Source organism: Herpailurus yagouaroundi, unplaced genomic scaffold (genome assembly GCF_014898765.1).
Source record: "Herpailurus yagouaroundi ecotype Mexico unplaced genomic scaffold, PumYag 28, whole genome shotgun sequence".
NCBI lineage: Eukaryota > Metazoa > Chordata > Mammalia > Carnivora > Felidae > Herpailurus > Herpailurus yagouaroundi.
Genome location: NW_024412376.1, coordinates 101,763,116 through 101,783,403, shown reverse-complemented (window position 1 = coordinate 101,783,403; position 20,288 = coordinate 101,763,116). Strand labels below are relative to the sequence as shown.

At 37.8% G+C, this 20,288-nt stretch overlaps 1 protein-coding gene across 3 annotated transcripts in view; it reads right to left on the bottom strand.

Annotated features, from left to right (window-relative positions):
* The window catches only part of PRKG2 (protein kinase cGMP-dependent 2), a 105,099-nt gene that overhangs the window by 54,975 nt on the left and 29,836 nt on the right, over positions 1-20,288 (bottom strand). For all 3 annotated transcript variants that reach the window (XM_040480139.1, XM_040480145.1, XM_040480155.1), the window contains exons 3-6: positions 17,030-17,196; positions 12,147-12,260; positions 10,407-10,512; positions 7,074-7,137 (exon numbers count right to left, since the gene is read on the bottom strand). In XM_040480139.1, the coding sequence (XP_040336073.1) occupies positions 7,074-7,137; positions 10,407-10,512; positions 12,147-12,260; positions 17,030-17,196 (451 nt within the window). The remainder of the gene's footprint in view (positions 1-7,073; positions 7,138-10,406; positions 10,513-12,146; positions 12,261-17,029; positions 17,197-20,288) is intronic.

Sequence of the window (20,288 nt, the reverse complement as noted above, 5' to 3'; positions counted from 1 at the left end):
CTCTTATTTTTCTTTTAGATTTAAAAACAAAATCCAGACAAAGCCACTTTTATGTCTGCTGTATTTCAGTATCTATTTTGGTCACTGACTAATAAAATCTACTTACATTTTTGAAATAAATGTTACTTCTAATATGACTAAACCTATCTTTTATTTACATAGCACTACATACATCTTACAAGATATTTCAACATATGGAAAGATGCATATCTTAGGGAAAAAGACAATGCATAAAGTTCAAATAAGAACATTTACCTTCAAAGATTTAGAGAAGCACATTAGTTTTCTATTGCTGCTGTTACAAATAACCACACATTTCTCAGTGGCTTAAAGAAAACACTCATTATCATCTCACAGTTTCTGTGGGTCAAGGAGTCCAGGCACAGCATGGCTCACCTGGATTTTTCTGTCAAGGGTCTCTCAAGACTGAACTCAAAAGTGTCAGGCTGTGTTCCTTTCTGGAGGCTCTGGGGGAAAATCCACTTTCAAGTTTAATCAGGTTGTTGGCAGAATTCAGTTTCTTGAGGTTATAGGATAAGGTCTCATTTCTGTACTGGCTGTTGGCCTCTTAGTTTCTGAAGATCTCTCTTAGGCCCATGCACAGAGCCCCCTGCATTTCATAACCAGCAATGGCTCATCAAATTCTTCTTAGACTTGAAATCTCTCTGACTTCCACTTATGCTAAATCTCTCTGACTCCAGCCAGAGAAAATGCTCTGCTTTTAAGGGCTCATGTAATTATAGTCATCCCATCTAGATAATCCAGAATAATCTCCTTATTTTAAGGTCCTGAACCTTAATTACACCTTCCCAGTCACTTTTGCCAGGTGACATAACATATTCACGCATTCCAAGGATTGTGGTCTGGGGCGGGGGGGGGGAGGGCCGTGTGGGGGCGGGAGTCCATTCTGCCTCACCACAATAAGCCAATAAAAGACAATGTTTTGATGCATTGAAAGCACCTGAAACATAGTAAATAATTAATAACTGCCATGTTGAGGAGGAAGATGATAATGGTTTGCTAGGCTGTCACTTCAATCTTCTGAACCTCAGTTTACTTTGCTATAAAATTAAAACCGTATGACCTACCACACCTAACTTTGAAAGAGGGTATTTAAAGCACCTGATAGCATACTTGGTACATGCTAGGCACCCAGTGATGGTTAATCCCTGTGAAAGAGGCTGGGAGCCAGTTGTCCAAGCCTTCCACAGTATACGTGGCTGTCCAGGTAAAATGCCTCCCTGGTAGCTGTGGCCATGTGATTAACTTCTAGCTAAAGGAACCTGAACAGAAGTGATGTGTGCCACCCCCCGTGCCAGGTCTATGAGCCGTATCAGGCATGTGTCTTCACAGAGAGATCTTGGGAGAGGATCATAAGGCCTTCAGCTTGAGTTCCTGAATGACTCTGTATAGCCAACTGGGACTCTCCTCCTTGGACTGTTATGTGAGCAAGAGACAAACCTCTACTTTATTTGGAAAATGAGATTTTGAGTCTTTTGCATCACAGTGTGCTTACTCCAACTCTTCATTCCGTCTTATTTTAGCTTTATCACAAACCTTCACCACCTCCAAGCTCAATTTTGCAGTTGAGATAGCCATGAGCCTTGGTGTTTGAGTGAATGACCATGCCACTGCAGTTCAGCATCTGTTATGCAGCTAATGTTCATTCCTCTTCCCTAGGAAGGTTGGCGTCGTGTTAGATGTCCTTGTTTCAGAGAGTCTGCTCTATAGTCTCTCCTAGTCCCTTCAGAACATGGAACAGAAGGAACATGGATAATTTCTTTCTTTTTTTTTTTTATGTTTATTTCCTTTTGAGATAGAGAGACAGAGTGCCTGTGGGGGAGGGGCAGAGACAGAGGGAGACACAACACCGGAAGCAGGGTCCAGGCTCTGAGCTGTCAGCACAGAGCCTGACACAGGGTTCGAACTCACGCGCCATGAGACCATGACCTGAGCCAAAGTCAGACGCTTAACCGACTGAGCCACCCAGGCACCTCAAGAGCATGGAGAATTTCTGAAGTGCTGGTAGGTTGTTCTTCAGTTATTATAAAGCGTGTGGTGTGTGCAGATCTGAGGCTTTAATTCCTGTCAGTCAGAGAAGCTAATGGGAAGCTTAAAAGGGAACACTGAGAAAGAGCTTTATTGTTTCTTAAGGGGCAACCTTCCTAGTGGTATTTTTCCTAGGGATGATTCTTTGTCACCCAAAACCTTGGGAGGAAGATAAATAATACCTCCCAGTGTGTTGACAGTAACTTCATAGATCAGAAAAGGCTGTGGATGTAGGGCAGACCAAAAATATATAGTGGTAAGCACTGGCTATGATGCAAGACTGGCCAGTGTTTGCCAACTGGGGAGTGCAGCCAGTCTAGCCAGGGTGGTCACCAAGACCAAAAAGAGAAATGCAAACAGTGTGGTTATTGTCCTGTGGTTACACTGCAAAGGGGTCCCTTATAGGACCAAGAAGCCATAGATCCTATCTGGGGGAGCAATGATTTTCAAGCATTTTTTACTGTGACCTACAATAAGAAATACATTTTACCTGTACACCCAAACACACGTATGGGAGTATGCACACATATAGACATTTATATAAAATTAAAACATATTCAAATAATACTTATACTTACTACTCTGATACTTCATTTTTTTTTTCAACGTTTATTTATTTTTGGGACAGAGAGAGACAGAGCATGAATGGGGGAGGGGCAGAGAGAGAGGGAGACACAGAATCGGAAACAGGCTCCAGGCTCCGAGCCATCAGCCCAGAGCCTGACGCGGGGCTCAAACTCACGGACCGCAAGATCGTGACCTGGCTGAAGTCGGACGCTTAACTGACTGCGCCACCCAGGCGCCCCAACTCTGATACTTTTAAAAAATGTTCCTACAAATTAATTTCATGATCTACTAATGAGCTATGACCCAGAGTCTGAAAAAGATGTTTTTTTTACGTTTATTTATTTATTTTTGAGAGAGAGAGAGACAGCACGAGTGGGAAAGGGGCAGAGGAGAGAGAGAGAAAGAGAGAATATCCCAAGCAAACTCCTCTCTGTCAGCACAGAGCCAGACTCAGGGCCCAATCCCACGAACCGTGAGATCATGCAGGACCTGAGCTAAAATCAAGAGTCAAAGCCTTAACTGACTGAGCCACCCAGGCACCCCTGAAAAAGATGTTTTTAAAAAAGATGTGTAGGAAACCCTAAGAGTAGTTACTGAGTGTATAGCAAGAGGGAAAAATAAGGAAATCAATACCAGGGCAGACTAAGAGGTAAAGGTCAGAAGAAAACTATACAAAAAGCAACAGCTAATGAACGATGCAAAGAGGTTTTCACTGTAAAGAAAATGCTCATTCTGTGATATCTAGAAAATGCTAGAACCTGAATGACTATAAACAGTATACAGAAAACCAGAAGAAAAACCAAAGATGATGGAGAACAAAGACCAAAATGCAAGCCTAAGACTTCCTTGAGTCTTTAGTGTGTGGCCAGAAATCTTCATTACAAAGAAGTATTGATGATGCACAATCAGATGTATCACACACACAAACACACACACACACACACACACACACACACACTCCCCACATCATATGACTATGAACCCATGTTAGTTGTTTAAAAAACTGGATACAGTTATTTGGGTCATTACTGACATTTTTTTGTTCACCCCAGTACAACAGTTAAAACACTTTAGAAATTTTAAAGCAAATACAATTGGATCAGGTGGGCCCTCATCAACCACTCAGGCAAAATTTAGTAACAGATTGCTTCCTTCCAAGGAACTAGAGCCCACAAAATGAAAACCAACAGAAATTCCTCCAACTTGGGTGAGCCAACTGTTTAGAAATCTGTAACTGAAACACTGAAAGAGCCCTTAGAGATATGGACTACTCACCCTTATTTTGTAGATGAGAAAACCCTAATGCTTACCACAATTAATTGACAGCTATTAGTGAAAGAAGCGTGACCATAAACACTAATCTCTAGACTTCGGACTAGTGGACTTTCTATTGCACCTAGCTGCCTGCCCCACCTCTAGCTAACTGGTCCATAAACAGGCAAAATCCACAATCATCTCAACTTTCTTTATGACTCCAGATGTAATCATTAAAATGAGAAAACCCTCTGGTTTTGTAGGAATTAGCAGGAACTATAAGAAAGAAAACTAGATTTTTTTAAATTATGAAAAATGGAAAATTCCTGAATGAAGAGATGGCAAGGCTCTAAATATATGTATTCTATTCATAACTTTAAACTAGTGGTTCTCAAATATTCTCTTTAATAAGCATAAGAATCAAGTAACGTATTAAGTGTGCATTTCTGGGCCAATATCCCAGAGTTTCTGATTCGGTAAGTACGGGTGGTACCTGGAAATCTGCCTTTTAAGCAGCGCCACAGGTGATGTGAGTAAGGAAGGGCAACAACATTCTACATGACCCCACCCCTACCCCATTCTTACTACACCCCCAGTTTCATGAAAGATGGCATGTCAGAGTCTCAGTACAGGGGGCCACAGGGTCACATACCACAGCTCTGCAACAAAGAGTGAGGTGACATTTCAATCAACCACAGTCAAATCCCATGCTTCCTGTATGTGTGAACAGAGACTCCTTCCACTCTTGTGCTCCATATTGCACAACTGGTGGGTGCAGAATTCACATTATCATTTTCATTACCATTAACACTTACAGTGCATTCGAAATCTGTATCATGCTTCGTGATGTTCATTAGTTAATTCTTAAATATGTTGGTACTATTTTCCCATCAGAACACAAGAGGAGGCTTAAAGGGGATGTCTGCCTCTAGAATTGAAAGGGCTGGGTGATTTAAGCTAAAGCAAGATGTGTAATTGGAACACTGAATAATTGGAGCCATTGGTCTACATGTTCAATAGTCAAAGTCTTAACAAACACTTCAGATCAACTGCGTCGTGGTGGGAAATTCCAATACCCCTTTCCTGCCCCCACACAAAAGTTAAAACCCTCCCAAATCAATTCCTAAACTTCAAGCCAGATTCAGCCCGTTTTTGTCAAAGATCATGGAGCCAGTTTGTGGGACAGCTGGTCCTGAAACTCAGCAGGCATTCTGTTATAACTCCAATGCATTAGTGATTGGCTGTTGTCAGGACCCCCGTTGACGGGTCATTAGTCCAAGCTATGCTGGTAAATTATGTGCTTTTCTTAGTGCTAAATAGATCCCATTACTCCCTTGCTAATCACTTTTGCATTTGAGAATTTTCACACGCTATAGAGACACATTTGTTTGCCAGGTACGAATAAAGAGCCCTTTATAAACTGTGCTGCTGTCTGCAAATGCAGAGATATAATAAAGCCTTTCTAGGGTGTTTTAAAAGATGAGAACTTTCAAACTCAAATTGTGTGTTAATTAATACTGGACTTGTGCCCCATCTATATATTCTGCAGCTATTGCCTGTGGCTGCTATAAATATGACTAATTTACCATTTATTTTTAATGACACTAAATTTTAATATTTGCTGTCAGCATGGAATCCCCCTCTGGTGAATCTACTCTATTAGTATTATATTAAAAACAGATTTTCTCAGTTAACAAAAAAAATATAGGGCTACTCCAGCTTTAAAAAAAACACATACTCTCAGAAATTAGGATGAATTATTAATTTGTAACATCTGTGATTGGGTTATGTTACATTGGGAAAATCCCAAGAGATGCAGGGCAAGCAGTCCTCTTGAAAATGACTTCATTTCTGAACACTCTGGGGACACAAGGCCAGGCACTGTGTCATCACGGCCTGTCCTTGATAAACTGCTGGACAGGTTCCATGAATTGTAAATGGAAACATTACTGGTGTCACTTACACTTAAGGATAAAATGGTCAGTGCTCCCTTCTCAACAGATATTAGTTTGCATTGTATACTGTGATTGACAGAGGCATGAATCTGTCAACAATCAGTCTTGCAGAGACTTTTATATCTCCCACTGAGAACAGCTTTATAAACACTTAAAGTCAACATGTGACTTCTTTATTATTCCTTACCTCCTTCAAATTCCATTAAAGCCATTTTGGTTTCAATGAAATTGACCCTCCCCCCCCCCCCACCCCCCCCCCCCCCCGCACACACACACCAAAAATCAGAGAGAAATTTCTTGCTTTGAATTTTAATCTCTGAAATCTGAAGAGGTTTTCATATAATGCATATCATTAGAATCCAAGGTACATGTTATAAAAGATTTATTCACAAAAAAACTTGGCTAGTCTTGGACTAGAACCAACCATCTGGGTGATGCCTCATATGAGTTTTTGAACACATTCCATTATGCTGTTTTCCCCTAGATATTAAAATAGGTAAAGTGCTTCTTAAATGCAGAGGGTTTTAAAATATCTTTTCATGGTGTAGAGTTTTCAAGTATGGACTTGTTTCATAGCCTGATTCAGAAAGCTGTCCCCTAAAGCTCCAAGATATCCTCCTCTACACCATTACCTAATGAAACATCATTGACTCCTTTATACTAGGAAAACTCTACAGGGGATTGTGATGTTAACTGCGGAAAATCAAATGCCTCTTGAGTAAGGCAGATTAGTTTCACAAAATATACTAAAAAGGTTAGAGTATGTAAATCAAGTGTCATTTTACACATGCAAATCCAATTTCCTTTTATACATTTCAGAAGAGTGGCCTAAACCCATCCCAGCCCCTTAATTCCCTGTGAGTTGGTCTAAGGTTTCACACAATAGACAAAGGCTCCTGGTCTCTGCAGACAGGCCACCTACCATCCTTTCCTTTTTTTCATTTACAGTGCTAATAACAACTAAATTATAAAGTCTTTAAATAAGAGGTGCCTGGGTGGCTCAGTCAGTTGAGCATCTGACTTTAGCTCAGGTCATGATCTCACAGTTTGTGGGTTCAAGCCCTGCGTTGGCCTCTGTGCTGACAGCTCAAAGCCTGGAGCCTGCTTCAGATTCTGTGTCTCCCTCTCTCTCTGTCCCTCCCCCACTCACACTCTGTCTCTCTCTGTCAAAAATAAAAACATTAAGAAAAAAAATTTTTTAAATAAAGTCATTTAATAAAATGTATTTTTTCCTTTAAAATTTCTTACCACTTCCAAGCAGTCAATGATCTTGGTTAATTTATCTTCAGGTAAATTCTTCAGCAAGGATACACTTCAAAATTAAAAAGAAACCTTTAATTATCTTCCTGAATTAAATATGCACTTCTATGTAGTTCAAAAAACCTTTACCTGCATCTAAAAAATATATAATGCACTTTAATTTTTCCAAAGTAAACCTCCAAAATATATCACACATAAACAACTGAATTTCAAATACATTGAAATTATATAACCACGTGTAATCACAGATATTTATCACAGGCAAATAAGTAAAGACAGTAAGATACTACAAAGGGAAAAAAAAATCTTATTTTGTCTGTTTGGAAGGAAAAAAACACTTTATATTTGTTGTTGGTTTTCAGAGTGAATTACACCCAGAAATGTGTTTCTTGCCACATCTCAGTATGTCTTTTATTAGCATGGGTGAGGAGCTCTGCTTTCAGAGGAGGATATGATTTTCATCTAAATCTGTGTAATTAAGTAAAGGCTGAATCCAGGGGGAATGTAGGAATTAGCATGGAAATCATCTTGATTATTAATCATACTGTACCAACTTTTAAAATTAATGGTAGCCAGGGGCACGTAATAGGAACATTTTTACATATAGTAATAGTATCAGGAATGAAATGGATTACTGAAAGTTATTACTTGAGAAAAAACATCAGAAATTCCACTCAGTATGATTAGCCAATCAAATGATTAAATTGTTCCTTTGGAGAAATTTCTCCTCTACTTTACCCACTTTTACTCAGGACCGTTGACATAATTACTGTAAGATAAAAACATATTTCCTACCATCTAAAATTTGACACCCCTAAAGAAAAAATGATGCTACTCCAAATACATAATTGGATCCAATTTTTTAAAATAATAGCTCTAGTTGATCCTTGGGCATGTTCACAGGGAGGCACGTGGCCAGGACACGTGGCTAAGAATGTTTGTATCAGAATCATTTGTAATTGCAGAACACTAGAACATGCCCCAATTGGAGAACAGATAAATACACTGTAGTAGAGTCAGATAACCAAACTCTAAAACAGGAGAAATGACTGAACTTAACCAGATGGATGAAATAGAAAAAAAAAATAGAAAAAAAATTGAATAAAAAGTTGAGTTGCAAAAATAACACTTTTTAAAGTTGAAAAATAGGTTAATTAAATCAAGCTAGAGACAAAGTAATAAAGACTACCAAGGAATGATTTCTAAACTTCAAAATACAGGCCACTCCATGGAGACGCATGTAGGAGGCCGGGAAATGAATGGGGACCACAGGAAAAGAACTTTCAATTTTGCCAATGCTCCACTTCTTAGATTGGGCATTTTTGTTATTATGTTTTAAAACTTACATATGTACTATGTAACTTTTCTAGATATCACATATTTCAAAATGAAAAGATGTAAATGGAAAAAGAAAGAGCTTGTTGTATATTATGAAACAAAGAGAGTTTCTAATCTACCTTCCTATGAATGAAAAGGTAAAATGGTAACCAGAACTTGTCATTGATTAACATACTCTTCATTGTGAAAGTTCTACTTCTGGTCCAAACGGGAGTCTATAATGTTAGTGAAAATTCTCTTCTATAAACTATCACTTTTGGGGATTAGTGAGGAAATTGATATGAGGAAAAATCTTTTGTCTGTCTCCCCACTATAAAAAAAGCAATAAGGTTTATCTGGATCACCACTGAATCCACAATATTTAGCGCCTAGCAATAAGTATTTGTTAAATGAATGGATGAATCAGATAACAAAAGGAAGACAAAAGGAAAGAAGGTTTATGTACTAGTAAATTCTCCACGGTCCTTCTACTGAGACAAAACACTCTAGACTCCAAGGGAATGAAATGCTATCCCTAGTAATTCAAGTTTTATCTCACACATTCAGAGGCAACCCACAAGGACTGGTTGAGTTATTTATCCCCCTTTGGCCTTTGCATGAGTCTAGTTCATTAGCTTTAAATGCTGACCTGTATTGCTCAGTAACTGGATATTTAGATTACCTATACTCAGGTAGAGCCCACAACATGATAGCTAAGGCATTGGTTGGCATATAGGTAAGGCACTTACTTATCATTATTGCAGCTCTCTGCCAGGAGTCAATATTATCTCTGGGGAGGGCAAATCAGTAAGATTCTGTAGGAGAACCCTCAACACCTACAATGTTCTACTGATGATTACAAAGACATTCGATCAATATTTATTGAGTCCTTGCTACATACTAGGCTAGTTATGCAAAGTAAAATCACTAATATTAAAAAGAGCTTAGAATTTATTTTTGGAAATTGTGGGATATTTTATTATTATTACCACTTAGCATGGGTAACATTTCATTACAGTATGTTTTGAAGCTTTAGAGATTGTCAACCACCCCTCCCAAAAAAATAACACAGAAATAGTTTAAAGAATGTATATTCTCCAGGGGCACCTGGGTGGCTCAGTCGGTTAAGCGTCCGACTTCACTCAGGTCACGATCTCGCGGTCCGTGAGTTCGAGCCCCGTGTCGGGCTCTGGGCTGATGGCTCAGAGCCTGGATCCTGCTTCCGATTCTGTGTCTCCCTCTCTCTCTGCCCCTCCCCGTTCATGCTCTATCTCTCTCTGTCTCAAAAATAAATAAAAAACGTTAAAAAAATTAATTAAAAAAAAGAATGTATATTCTCCAAAAAAAACAAACTTTGTATATGCATAACTGACTTTTTCAGTTAGATAGGTATTTGTTTCTTTCTAAATTGATGTACCCAAGTTGTTGGGGGCACAGAACAGGTCACAAAATATGTTCCAAGGATCTGTGTCATCAAGACACACACAGTGACATTTCTGGCAAGTTAATTTGTTACAAATAATAGTAATTTGGAAGATGGTGTGGTTATATAAATGAGAAAGATAATGTCTCAGGTAAAGCAATTAAAGATAGCAAAATAAATTAATTTTAATATTAGTCTAAGCAAAGCATTATTAGAAAGATGATCTTTTGCTATCCACTTCCAAATTACAGGCTATCTTTCAAAGTCAACTGAGAAACCCAGATGAATATTTTAAGACTTTTTACACATTTTTCTATACTATATACAAGGACTCCATCAATACAAGGGCAAAATTAGTGAAAGATAAATAAATCAGTGTGCAAGGCTAACTGGAATTAAGTGTATATTTTTTTAATGTAGTGGCCTTTACTGCAAGGGAATACTTTTGTTCCTTTGGTTTAGTCATGTGGAAATTGCTTAAATGAGGAAAGCTCTAGTAAAGTAATTATTGTGATAAAACCAACATATCCACAATATAACTACACCATCTTCTACTCTTTCCAACAATGTGTTATTCTTACCTTCTGAGGAAGTTTCTGTACTGTTCATCTCTAGCTTGAGCTGTCCTTCTCATTATATTCTGGAATACCTCTCGATCTAGTGCCCAAGTTTTAACATTGGTAATAGCTTTAGAAAAATCAAGAAAATAATAAAATATTGTTTAGCCCCACATTAAGAAAACAGTCCAAAATGTTAATTGATAAATTTTTCATATATTCTCATCAAATGATATTTCTTGGAAATTGCATTATTTAACATGCAAATGGAAGGAAGCAGTGATATAAATAGTGGGTAATTTTATAAAATCATCTTTGGCTTTGAAATGAACCATGATTTGGAAGTGAGTAGCAAAAGATTTCCTTTCTAATTATGTTTTGCTTAGGATGATATCAAAATTAGTTTGCAATTCCTAATTACATACTACATCATCAGGATGTATTTCAGATTTGTGCTGTGATACAAGAGAAAACCAGCCAGCCTGTAGCTAATCCAGAAAGTGAAGAATTCACAAGTAGATAATTGAAAGTTAAAGATCTGAGTGTATGAGTATGTTTTTATGTATTTTTATGCTGTTCAGACATTGTAGCTAACGAGAGCCAATACATTTTTAAGGATCTCTATGGTTACTTTTGTATAAAGTACATACAAATCATTTTCATAGAAATTATGCAAAACAGTGTTTGAGACAATTTTTTTATAGGAAAGACATAGAAAGCAAGAATAAAATCTAAACAGGAAGAAGAGCAGAAGTAGCAGCTCTAAAGAATCTAGATGAAGTTACAATTGTATTTAAAAAAAAAAAAAAGAAGTAATGAAGGCCTATAAAATAAATCAAAATCCAAAGCTTTGGTTTACTAACTTTTGGAATGAATTAGATTTATCTTGACATTCTTGTTAAAAATACAAATCCATACAGGGCACCTGGGTGGCTCAATAGGTTAAGCATCTGACTTCGGCTCAGGTCATGATCTCACAGTTTGCGAGTTCAAGCCCTGCATTGGGCTCTGTGCTGATAGCTTGGAGCCTGGAGCCTGCTTCAGATTTTTGTCCCCCTCCCTCTCTGTCCCTCCCCTCCTAAAAAATAAATAAACATTAAAAAAAAAAAACTTAAAAAAAAATTCAGATCCCTAAGCTCCATTGCCAGAGATTCTGATTTGTGTTTGGAGTGAAGCCCCAGAATCTGCATTTTTTAATCAAAACTGCAGCAATTCTGAGACACTTAACCCAGTCCTAAACACTGAGAAACACATCTAAGTATTCATGCCCAAGATAACCATGAATAATGTCAATAAAAACAAGAACCCTTAAACTAATCCCAGGAGTCACTCAGGAAAACTCTCATTAATTAATTCACCTCCCTTTGGCTATTTATATATTTTCATTGGTTTCATTAATTTTTCTGGTTTATAATATGTTTGGAACACCACAGAGAATGAAAAGCTAACATTCTGGATGAACCAAAGGCAGATGTTTACACAGAAAAAAAAGCGAAGTGGTAATTAAAGCAAATATTGGAATAATTCAGTAATATAAAGCCATTTTCATATTTCATATGCAGGTACCTGAAGGAAAAGTTCTCTTGAATTTGAATTATTTAGACAAGTGCTTCAATATAAATTCTTTTGTAAGCACAGCATTTCTGTTAACAAGAGCACATGGGGCACAATGGGAGACAGAAATACTCAGCAGGCAATAGTAGTGACTTAGATTGTCATAAACATTGTGTAACGATTCAAAAATAGAGCCTTTCATCCCGTTACCTTTCACAGAGGCAGTTCTTGTACAGTTGTATAAAATGGCTAGCTCCCCAAACGTGGTCCACATAGGGATGGATGACAGCAATCTCTCCCCTTGGAACACCTCTAGTCGACCCTCTGTCAAGCAGAATTTAAGAAAAAACACAAATAATCCAAATAAATTACAAAAGTAAGACAATCAGAAAGTACACAAAGCATACAGGCAAGATCTCTTATGATTCTCATTATAATATAGTGGTTGACAGTGTAGACTAAAAGCAGCTCTCCCACTTACTCTCTATTAGCTGATCACTTTGAAAGAAAGGGGTTCCCTACTCTGCCTGGGGTTCTTTGTCGGTAATGGGGAGAATAATAATAATCATAATATTCACCTCAGTTGCTGTGAGAATTAAATTAGTTAACATGGGTAGGGAACTTAGAACAATGGCTAACACACAGAAAACGCTATGTTAGTGTTAGCTATTGTTAATGTTATTATCATTGCTACAAAGTTCTGCCCCAGAAGCAGCGGATGGCAAGTGTTGTATTTAAAATTCATTCTACCCCAAGAAAATGTAGCACATAAAACTATTTCTTTTGTCCAAGGAACACAACAATTACTGTATGTCTTGAAAACACATCCTAGCTGTCCACACTAACAGAAGGACTAACTTGTCATAATTAGAATTGCATGGGCCCTGGAGTCAGACAGCCTGGCTCTGTCCAATCATTGGCTGTGTAACCTTGGGTAGTAACTTCACCATGCCTGCATTGTTGTCTAAACCCTCAATCACTGACATGAAGTAATAAATGACAGTTGCTAAGAAAAGCGCATGAGAAAAACAGTATCAAGAGAATTAGAAGACAAGCCACAGACCGTAAGAAAATATTTTTGCAAAAAGACACACGTGATAAAAGTATGTTTGGCAAAATATACAAAAACCCCTAACAACTCAACAGCAAGAAAACAAACAATCTGATTAAAAAATGGGCCAAAGAGCTTTAACAGATGCTCACCAGAGAAGATAGACAGATGGTAAATAAGCATATGAAATGATGCCCCACATCATGCGTCATCAGAGAAATGCAGACTAAAACAACAGTAAAATACCACCACACACCTGGTAGAATGACAAAAACCTGGAACACTGACAACACCCAATGTTAGTGAGCACATGGAACAAGGGGAACTCTCCTACATTGCCGATGGGAATGTAAAACGGGACAGTCACTTTGGAAGACAGTTTGGCACTTTCTTCCATTAAACATAATCTTACCATACAAGGCAGCCATTGCCCTCCTTAGCATTTTACCCAAAGGAGTTCAAAACTCTGATCCACACAAAAACCTGCACACAGATATTTACAGCAGCTTTGTTTATAACTGCCAAAACTTAGAAATGACAAAGATGTCCTTTAATAGATGAACAGAGAAACCGGTACATCCAGCCAATGGAATATTATTCAGTACCTAAAAAGAAATGAGCTTTAGGGGCATTCACTTTCGAATGTCCCCTCTCTGGAAAGAGAGTGAGAGCTTTCCTACTAGTCTTCCTTTCTAATCTTGTAGTCTAATAAAATTTTGCCTGCTGCTCAAAAAAAAAAAAAAGAAAAGGAAAAAGAAGGAAGAAAGAAAGAAAGAAAGAAAGAAAGAAAGAAAGAAAGAAAGAAAGGAAGGAAGGAAGGAAGGAAGGAAGGAAGATGCTATTAGGCCACAAAAAGACAAGGAGGAGCCTCAAGCGCATATACAACTAAGTGAAAGAATTCAATTTAAAAAAGCTACATACTGTATAATTCCAGCAATATGACATTCTGGAAAAGGGGAAACTATGGAGAAAATGAAAAGATCAGTGGTTGCCAGGGATAGGGTCAGGGGAGATGAACAGGCAGAGCACAGAGAATTTTTAGGATGGTGAAAATACTCTGCATGATTTTATAAGGACGGATAAATGTCATTATACATTTCTCTAAACCCATAGAAGGTACAACAGCAACTTATGGTAAACTTTGATGATATATCAATACAGGCTCATCCTTGATTTAAAAAAAAAAAAAAAGGCGCCATTCTGGTGAGTGATGTTGATAATGGTGGAGGCCATGGCTGTGTGGGGACAAGGGGTATATGGAAAATTTTCTGTATTTCCTTCCAAATTTTGTTGCATACCTAAAACTGCTCTAGAAAAAATAAAGTCTTATAAAAATGAGAAAGAAGAGTGCCTATCAAGGAAAGGGAGAGGCAGTATTTGAGGCCACCTCCTCACAATTATTTGGCCCCAGTGATTCTCTTCTCGTTTCCTTTTGAAAATGAGTGTAAATAAAACCTTACCTAACAAAAAGCTACATGCAAAAGAGACCTCCATTCTTCGAGGGTGAAAAAATGGTGGGTTATTCTCTTTCCCTTGAAGAGTTCATCTTTCCTTCTCCTAGTTCACCACTAAGCAGCTCTGAATCATCTCTGCCCAGCCATTCATTCACCAAATCTGATTTGAGTACCTATGTTGTAGCAGGAACTGGTACAACTGCCAAAGAGACACAAAAGATACTTATTCTGGGGGCGCCTGGGCAGGTCAGTCGGTAAGCAGCCTACTTCGGCTCAGATCATGATCTCGCGGGTTTGTGGGTTGGAGCCCCGCGTTGGGCTCTGTGCTGATGGCTCAGAGCCTGGAGCCTGCTTCGGATTCTGTGTCTCCCTCTCTCTCTGCCCCTCCCCCACACACACTCTGTGTCTCTCTGTCTCTCAAAAAATGAATAAAAATGTTGAGGAAATTTTTTAAATTACTTATTCTGATAGAACTTACGTTATAGTAAGAAAAAAAGCTGCATTGGCTCCAAATCCTACAGATATAATACAAAATTTAATAATTTCTCATCACAACTAAATTCCACTCCACTGAAACCACTTAGTGGTACCGTCAAGTTTGTATCATGGGTCTCAATGCATTTAAAGTTTTTTTTTTTTCTATTTGAGTATGACCCATGGGACTTGGGAAATACTAAAGAATTATATGGAACATCAAAGTTTAAGCTAAATATGCTTTTAATATTTGCTATTCATGCCATATATTATAAAAGGGAGATTTTTAATTAACTAATTTGCCCAATCAGTTAAATCAGGCAAGTCAGTCCTGAGATAACACCATAATTTATTCAAATAAGAAACTGTCCAATTTTCATTTCCATGTGTGCTGTAACCCTGATGTCAATGACTGTACTGATGCTGGCTTCTGTTCTAACTCTTCTCTTCCCTAGTCTTTCATTGGAGTTATCGGCAAGGAACAAGATGGGCTGACATGAGTTTCTCATCTTTTCCTAACAGCTTCCATAAAAATTTGTTGAGTTAATGATCTATTTTTTCATGCCAGAGTTTCTGGTGTTGCTAAAGTAGAAATGAAATGGCCAAGAGAAAAGTTGAAAGATGGGGAAACTGCCCTGGATTATCGTCCCCAAAAACTTGAAGGTTGGCTAAATTCAGACCATAGAATTAGAATAATTCTTGGGAGAATAATTTCTTGAGAATGACTATATAATTTTAGGGGTGTCTACAGAGACGTTTATGGCAAATAAACACCAATATTTATGAAAGTAGCATGTCTAAGGAATCAGAGCATATGGAAACAATCTTTTATATGGTATAAATACAACAATACATATTTATTAATTTGTTTGGAATGGCAACTTCTGCCCTACACCTAAGGCCCCCAAGGAAACAAGAATCATGAAAGCATTCCTAGGTTGCCAGGAACTATAGTATAAAATAAAAGGCCACAGCATGTCTCAATTTACCACTCCATCTGGGTAAGCCACCTTCACTTTTTCCCTAAAACTCAAAAAGTTGGGGCAATTCAGAACTTGAGAAGGTGTTCACTAAACATACACCCTGTTCATATAATTTCTTGTCTCTATATCTAACAAAAATCATTTTTTGAGTACTACTATAGGGCATGCATTTGGTATGCATTTAAGAGATCCTTTGCCTATCTGATTATTAAAATCTACCCAGCATGTAAACCTGTTCCTATAATTGTATATGGAGAAAACCATTTAAATGGTTCTAAAGACACCAGTTTTAATCTTAATGCATTCCATTTGATTCACATGTTGGTTACATGTACCTAAATTATCTTCTGAAAGCATTCGTATATAATCCAAATATTTTACAGAACCACAAAAACAACTGTTTTCTTTATCCTGCTACAACAACCTAAAAATGTCAACATAAGCAGCAGTATTTTATTTATAACATTTATTTATTTTTGAGACAGAGAGAGACAGAGCATGAATGGGGGAGAGGCAGAGAGAGAGGGAGACACAGAATCGGAAGCAGGCTCCAGGCTCTGAGCCATCAGCCCAGAGCCTGACGTGGGGCTCAAACTCACGGACCGTGAGATCGTGACCTGAGCTGAAGTCGGACGCTCAACCAACTGAGCCACCCAGGCACCCCAAGCAGCAGTATTTTAAATAGAAACACCTTTTTTGCAGTTGCTGAGTAGGTGGCATTGTGATTAGAAGTACGGACACGAGTCAGATTATCTACATCTGCATTCTACCTCCACCATTTATGAGCTTTGTGGCCTTGCGTAAGTTACATAACTTTTCTGTGGCAAAGTCCACATTAGTAATAAGGTGATAACAGCACTTACCTAACAGAGTTGGTGAGAAGATGAAATGAGATCTCTCTATAAAGTGCTCAGTAGGATGCTTGACACATAAAATGCACTCAGTAAATATTATTATCACCATTATGATTAGGTCAACAATGTTACTATTTCATGAGCTCGTTCTGTTATGGTTTCATACAAACAGAGCAACCGGTTTTGCATTTTTATAAATGCTTGCAAAAAATCATAAGGCAATAAGCAAAATATTTGTTATGTAAGAACTGGAACTGGAAAAACCTGTGAAACCCACCTGCTAGCACAAAGATATGGTTTCCTGGTTCTCCTTGCTTAATAATGTAACTCCCTTGCTGGTAGTTTCTACCATACATGCATTCCACCATGTCTTTGATCTGCTGAGGATCCAGTCTCTTCAGAAACTGATTTCTATTAAGGGCATCTGTAATGAGCTTCTTCTCGCTGGTGTAATGGCAAAAAGAGATTACGTTACAATTAATGAAAACCATGTTTTGCTATTTAGATTTACCTCATTTAGATTCTAGTACTTACAACTTTTACAGCAAGGACAAATTGTTCTTCTAGTCCCACCAACACTTGACCCATGTAACTGCCCTACTTTACATGTAAAACCTTTGAAAGTATTTTTGAACAGTTTTCTGTAATTGGTATTACATCAATTTTATAATCACTCCTGGCTGCCATCATCACAAGTGTAGCATCTCTCAAGATCCCTAGATTAATGTTAATAACATGATACATGATTTTTTTTTTAGGTGGAAAGAAAATCTGGTTGGTTGGTAGAAGGTGTATTTAAGAAACTACAACACAATACTCATTTTTATTTTCATTTATTCATGTATATTTGCATGCATAGTGCCTATAGTACTAGCTATTTTATATCTTATTTAATCTTTACCACCATCCTGTGAAATAATCACTATTGTTACTTTACGGATAAGTAGCCTAAAAAGCAAGCAACTTATTCCCTCTAGGATTTAAATCCAAGTCTGTGAGTCTGAAGCCTGTATGGCTTCCATTCCATCCCCTGCCTCTTCTGAGCCAAGGCAGTCAGTTCCCTTGGGACTCACTAGGTTAGATCAGACACAGAAGGTGATGGTAGTAGTCTGGGTTTTCCTAGACTTTGACTCTTAGCATATCTAGACTAGACAGAATATGTATTTCCAGTCTCATAACCTGTTCATTCCTCAAATCCAAGGCCCTCTTGTTGATAATCCTGAAATACTCTGTTTTCTTTGGGAAGAGAAGTAGCTTCAAATAATTACCCAATCTTAATTACCATAACTTTCAAATGTTTTAATCAACATACTTTCTATGCAGCTGTTATAGAATTATTGAGCTGGCAGAAAAGTGAATTTGTGGGCTAAGTTAGACTCTGCACAACATACTTGCTTTCAGTCAAACTCAGCATGATTTTTTTTATGTAGTTTTTTTTTTTTAAGTTTATTTTTCAGAGAGAGAGAGAGAGACAGAGAGCATGAGTTACCACAAGCAGGGAAAGGACAGAGAGATGGACAGAGAGAATCACAAGCAGGCCCCTTGCTGTCAGCTCAGAGCCTGATGCAGGGCTTGATCTCACAAACTGCAAGATCATGACCTGAGCTGAAATCAAGAGTTGGCCGCTTACCTGACTAAGCCACCCAGGTGCCCCAAATTCAGCATGATTTTTAAAAACAGGGGTTTTTTTTTCTGCATCTTTCATTCAAACTCTTTCCCATCACTAGCTTTACTGTTTCAAAACTTGTGCTATTTTTCTACACAGAAAGTTCTCAAGCATAAAGTAGACATAAAGTAAACTTTCACGGGATTGGATACTTCCTTCAAAACCGCATCCATCAGATCATTAGGCTACATTAAGAAAACAATGAAGAAATTCCTTCTGCCCTATAGTGACTCAGAGCCATACAAACTCTTTTGAGTACCTTGAAAACTTACTTCTTCCTGCAACTAATTTATCACCAAATCTTGTCATTTCTCTTTACAAAATATCATTGTTATCGCTTCTCGGCCTTTTGGCTAAGATCAAGTGCAAAATATCATTGTTATCCATTTTAGTTTCCATTTTCAAAGATGTCGCCACAGTCCAAGAAAAAAAAATCTTAGGTTGGGAAAACTTTTAATACGTTCTTTTTTAATGTTTCAGCTTCTAGCCTCTTTCCCTCATATTCTATACTATATTATCAGATTAATCTTGCTAAAAAAAACTGATTTAATTCTGATCTCATTTTTTCTTTATCCTCTAAAGCCAAAAAATCATTCATTTAATATATACTGAGAAAATACTTTTGCTACATGTTCTCAGAGCAAGCAGTAGAACTGTGAACAGTACCAAGAAAGCCCCATCTTTCATGGGCCTTCCATGATCTTGTAACATTCCAGCTAGTGTTTCATCAATGCCCACATATCCTAATTTCCCAAAATATGTTCCAGGAAGGGCTCTTCTTTTATAAGCAAGAGTGTGCTGAGTTTGAACAATTTTGGAAATTTACAATGCATACTTTCAGAGTTCAAAGAAATATTTCAGTAAACAAATCTGTTAAACCAATGTTTCCCAAACCTCAATGTCTGTTATATTTACTTCTTCTTTTGGCTTAACTTCTACGAACATTCCATGGAAGTAGTCTGAAAACCCTTTTGCCCATAGAAGAAAATCAATATCCCACAATCTGGTATTCACCATTTCCCACCACATGGCTCTACTCCATCTGTCTAGTACTCACTTCATAAAACAAACCCTTTGCTACAGACAGGCTGGTATCTTGTCTCCTATGCCTGCCAGCTCTATCTTTAGGCTTAGCCTCTGTCTTCTCCTCCAGTTTAACTTAATTTCTTCTCCCCTCAACCAGCCCAAACCTTATAATTATCCCATTATGATCTAGGCAAGGATGCTATAGTTCACACAATCTTCTAACTCTACTCTAAACTCTAAACTCTTAGAGTATTATATTCATGTCTATTAAATTCAAAAATTTTATCAAACATTTACTTTGGGTATAAAAATTTATTAAACATGTTCCATGGCCTCAAAGTCTTTAAACTTAATTTACTGAATAACCATATTATAATATTGTATTATTAGAAAAGAGTTGTCTCTATGACTTTTCCTCCAAACCAGATTATAAATCTTTGAAGGGCTGGGTCTTCTCTTGAATTATCTGTTTAAGAGGCAAAAGATAGCAGTGCCTACAAGTATGAACTTTACTGCTCCTTCTACAACTATGATAGGCAAGCTATTATCAGAACAACTCTCCCTACTCACACAACTACAAAAACTAATTAAATTAATATACTGCAAACCTGCTTTTGAAAGCACTGGAGACCTATCAACATAACAGCTTGAAAAGCCATGATCCACTAGAGAATATAGGGGCACCTGGGTGGCTCAGACGGTTGGGCATCTGACTTTAGCTCAGGTCATGATCTTGGCGGTTCACCAGCTAAAGACCCACAAGGGGCTCTGTGATGACAGCTCAGAGCCGGCAGCCTGCTTCAGATTCTGTCTCCCTCTCTCTCTCTTCCCCTCCCCAACTCAT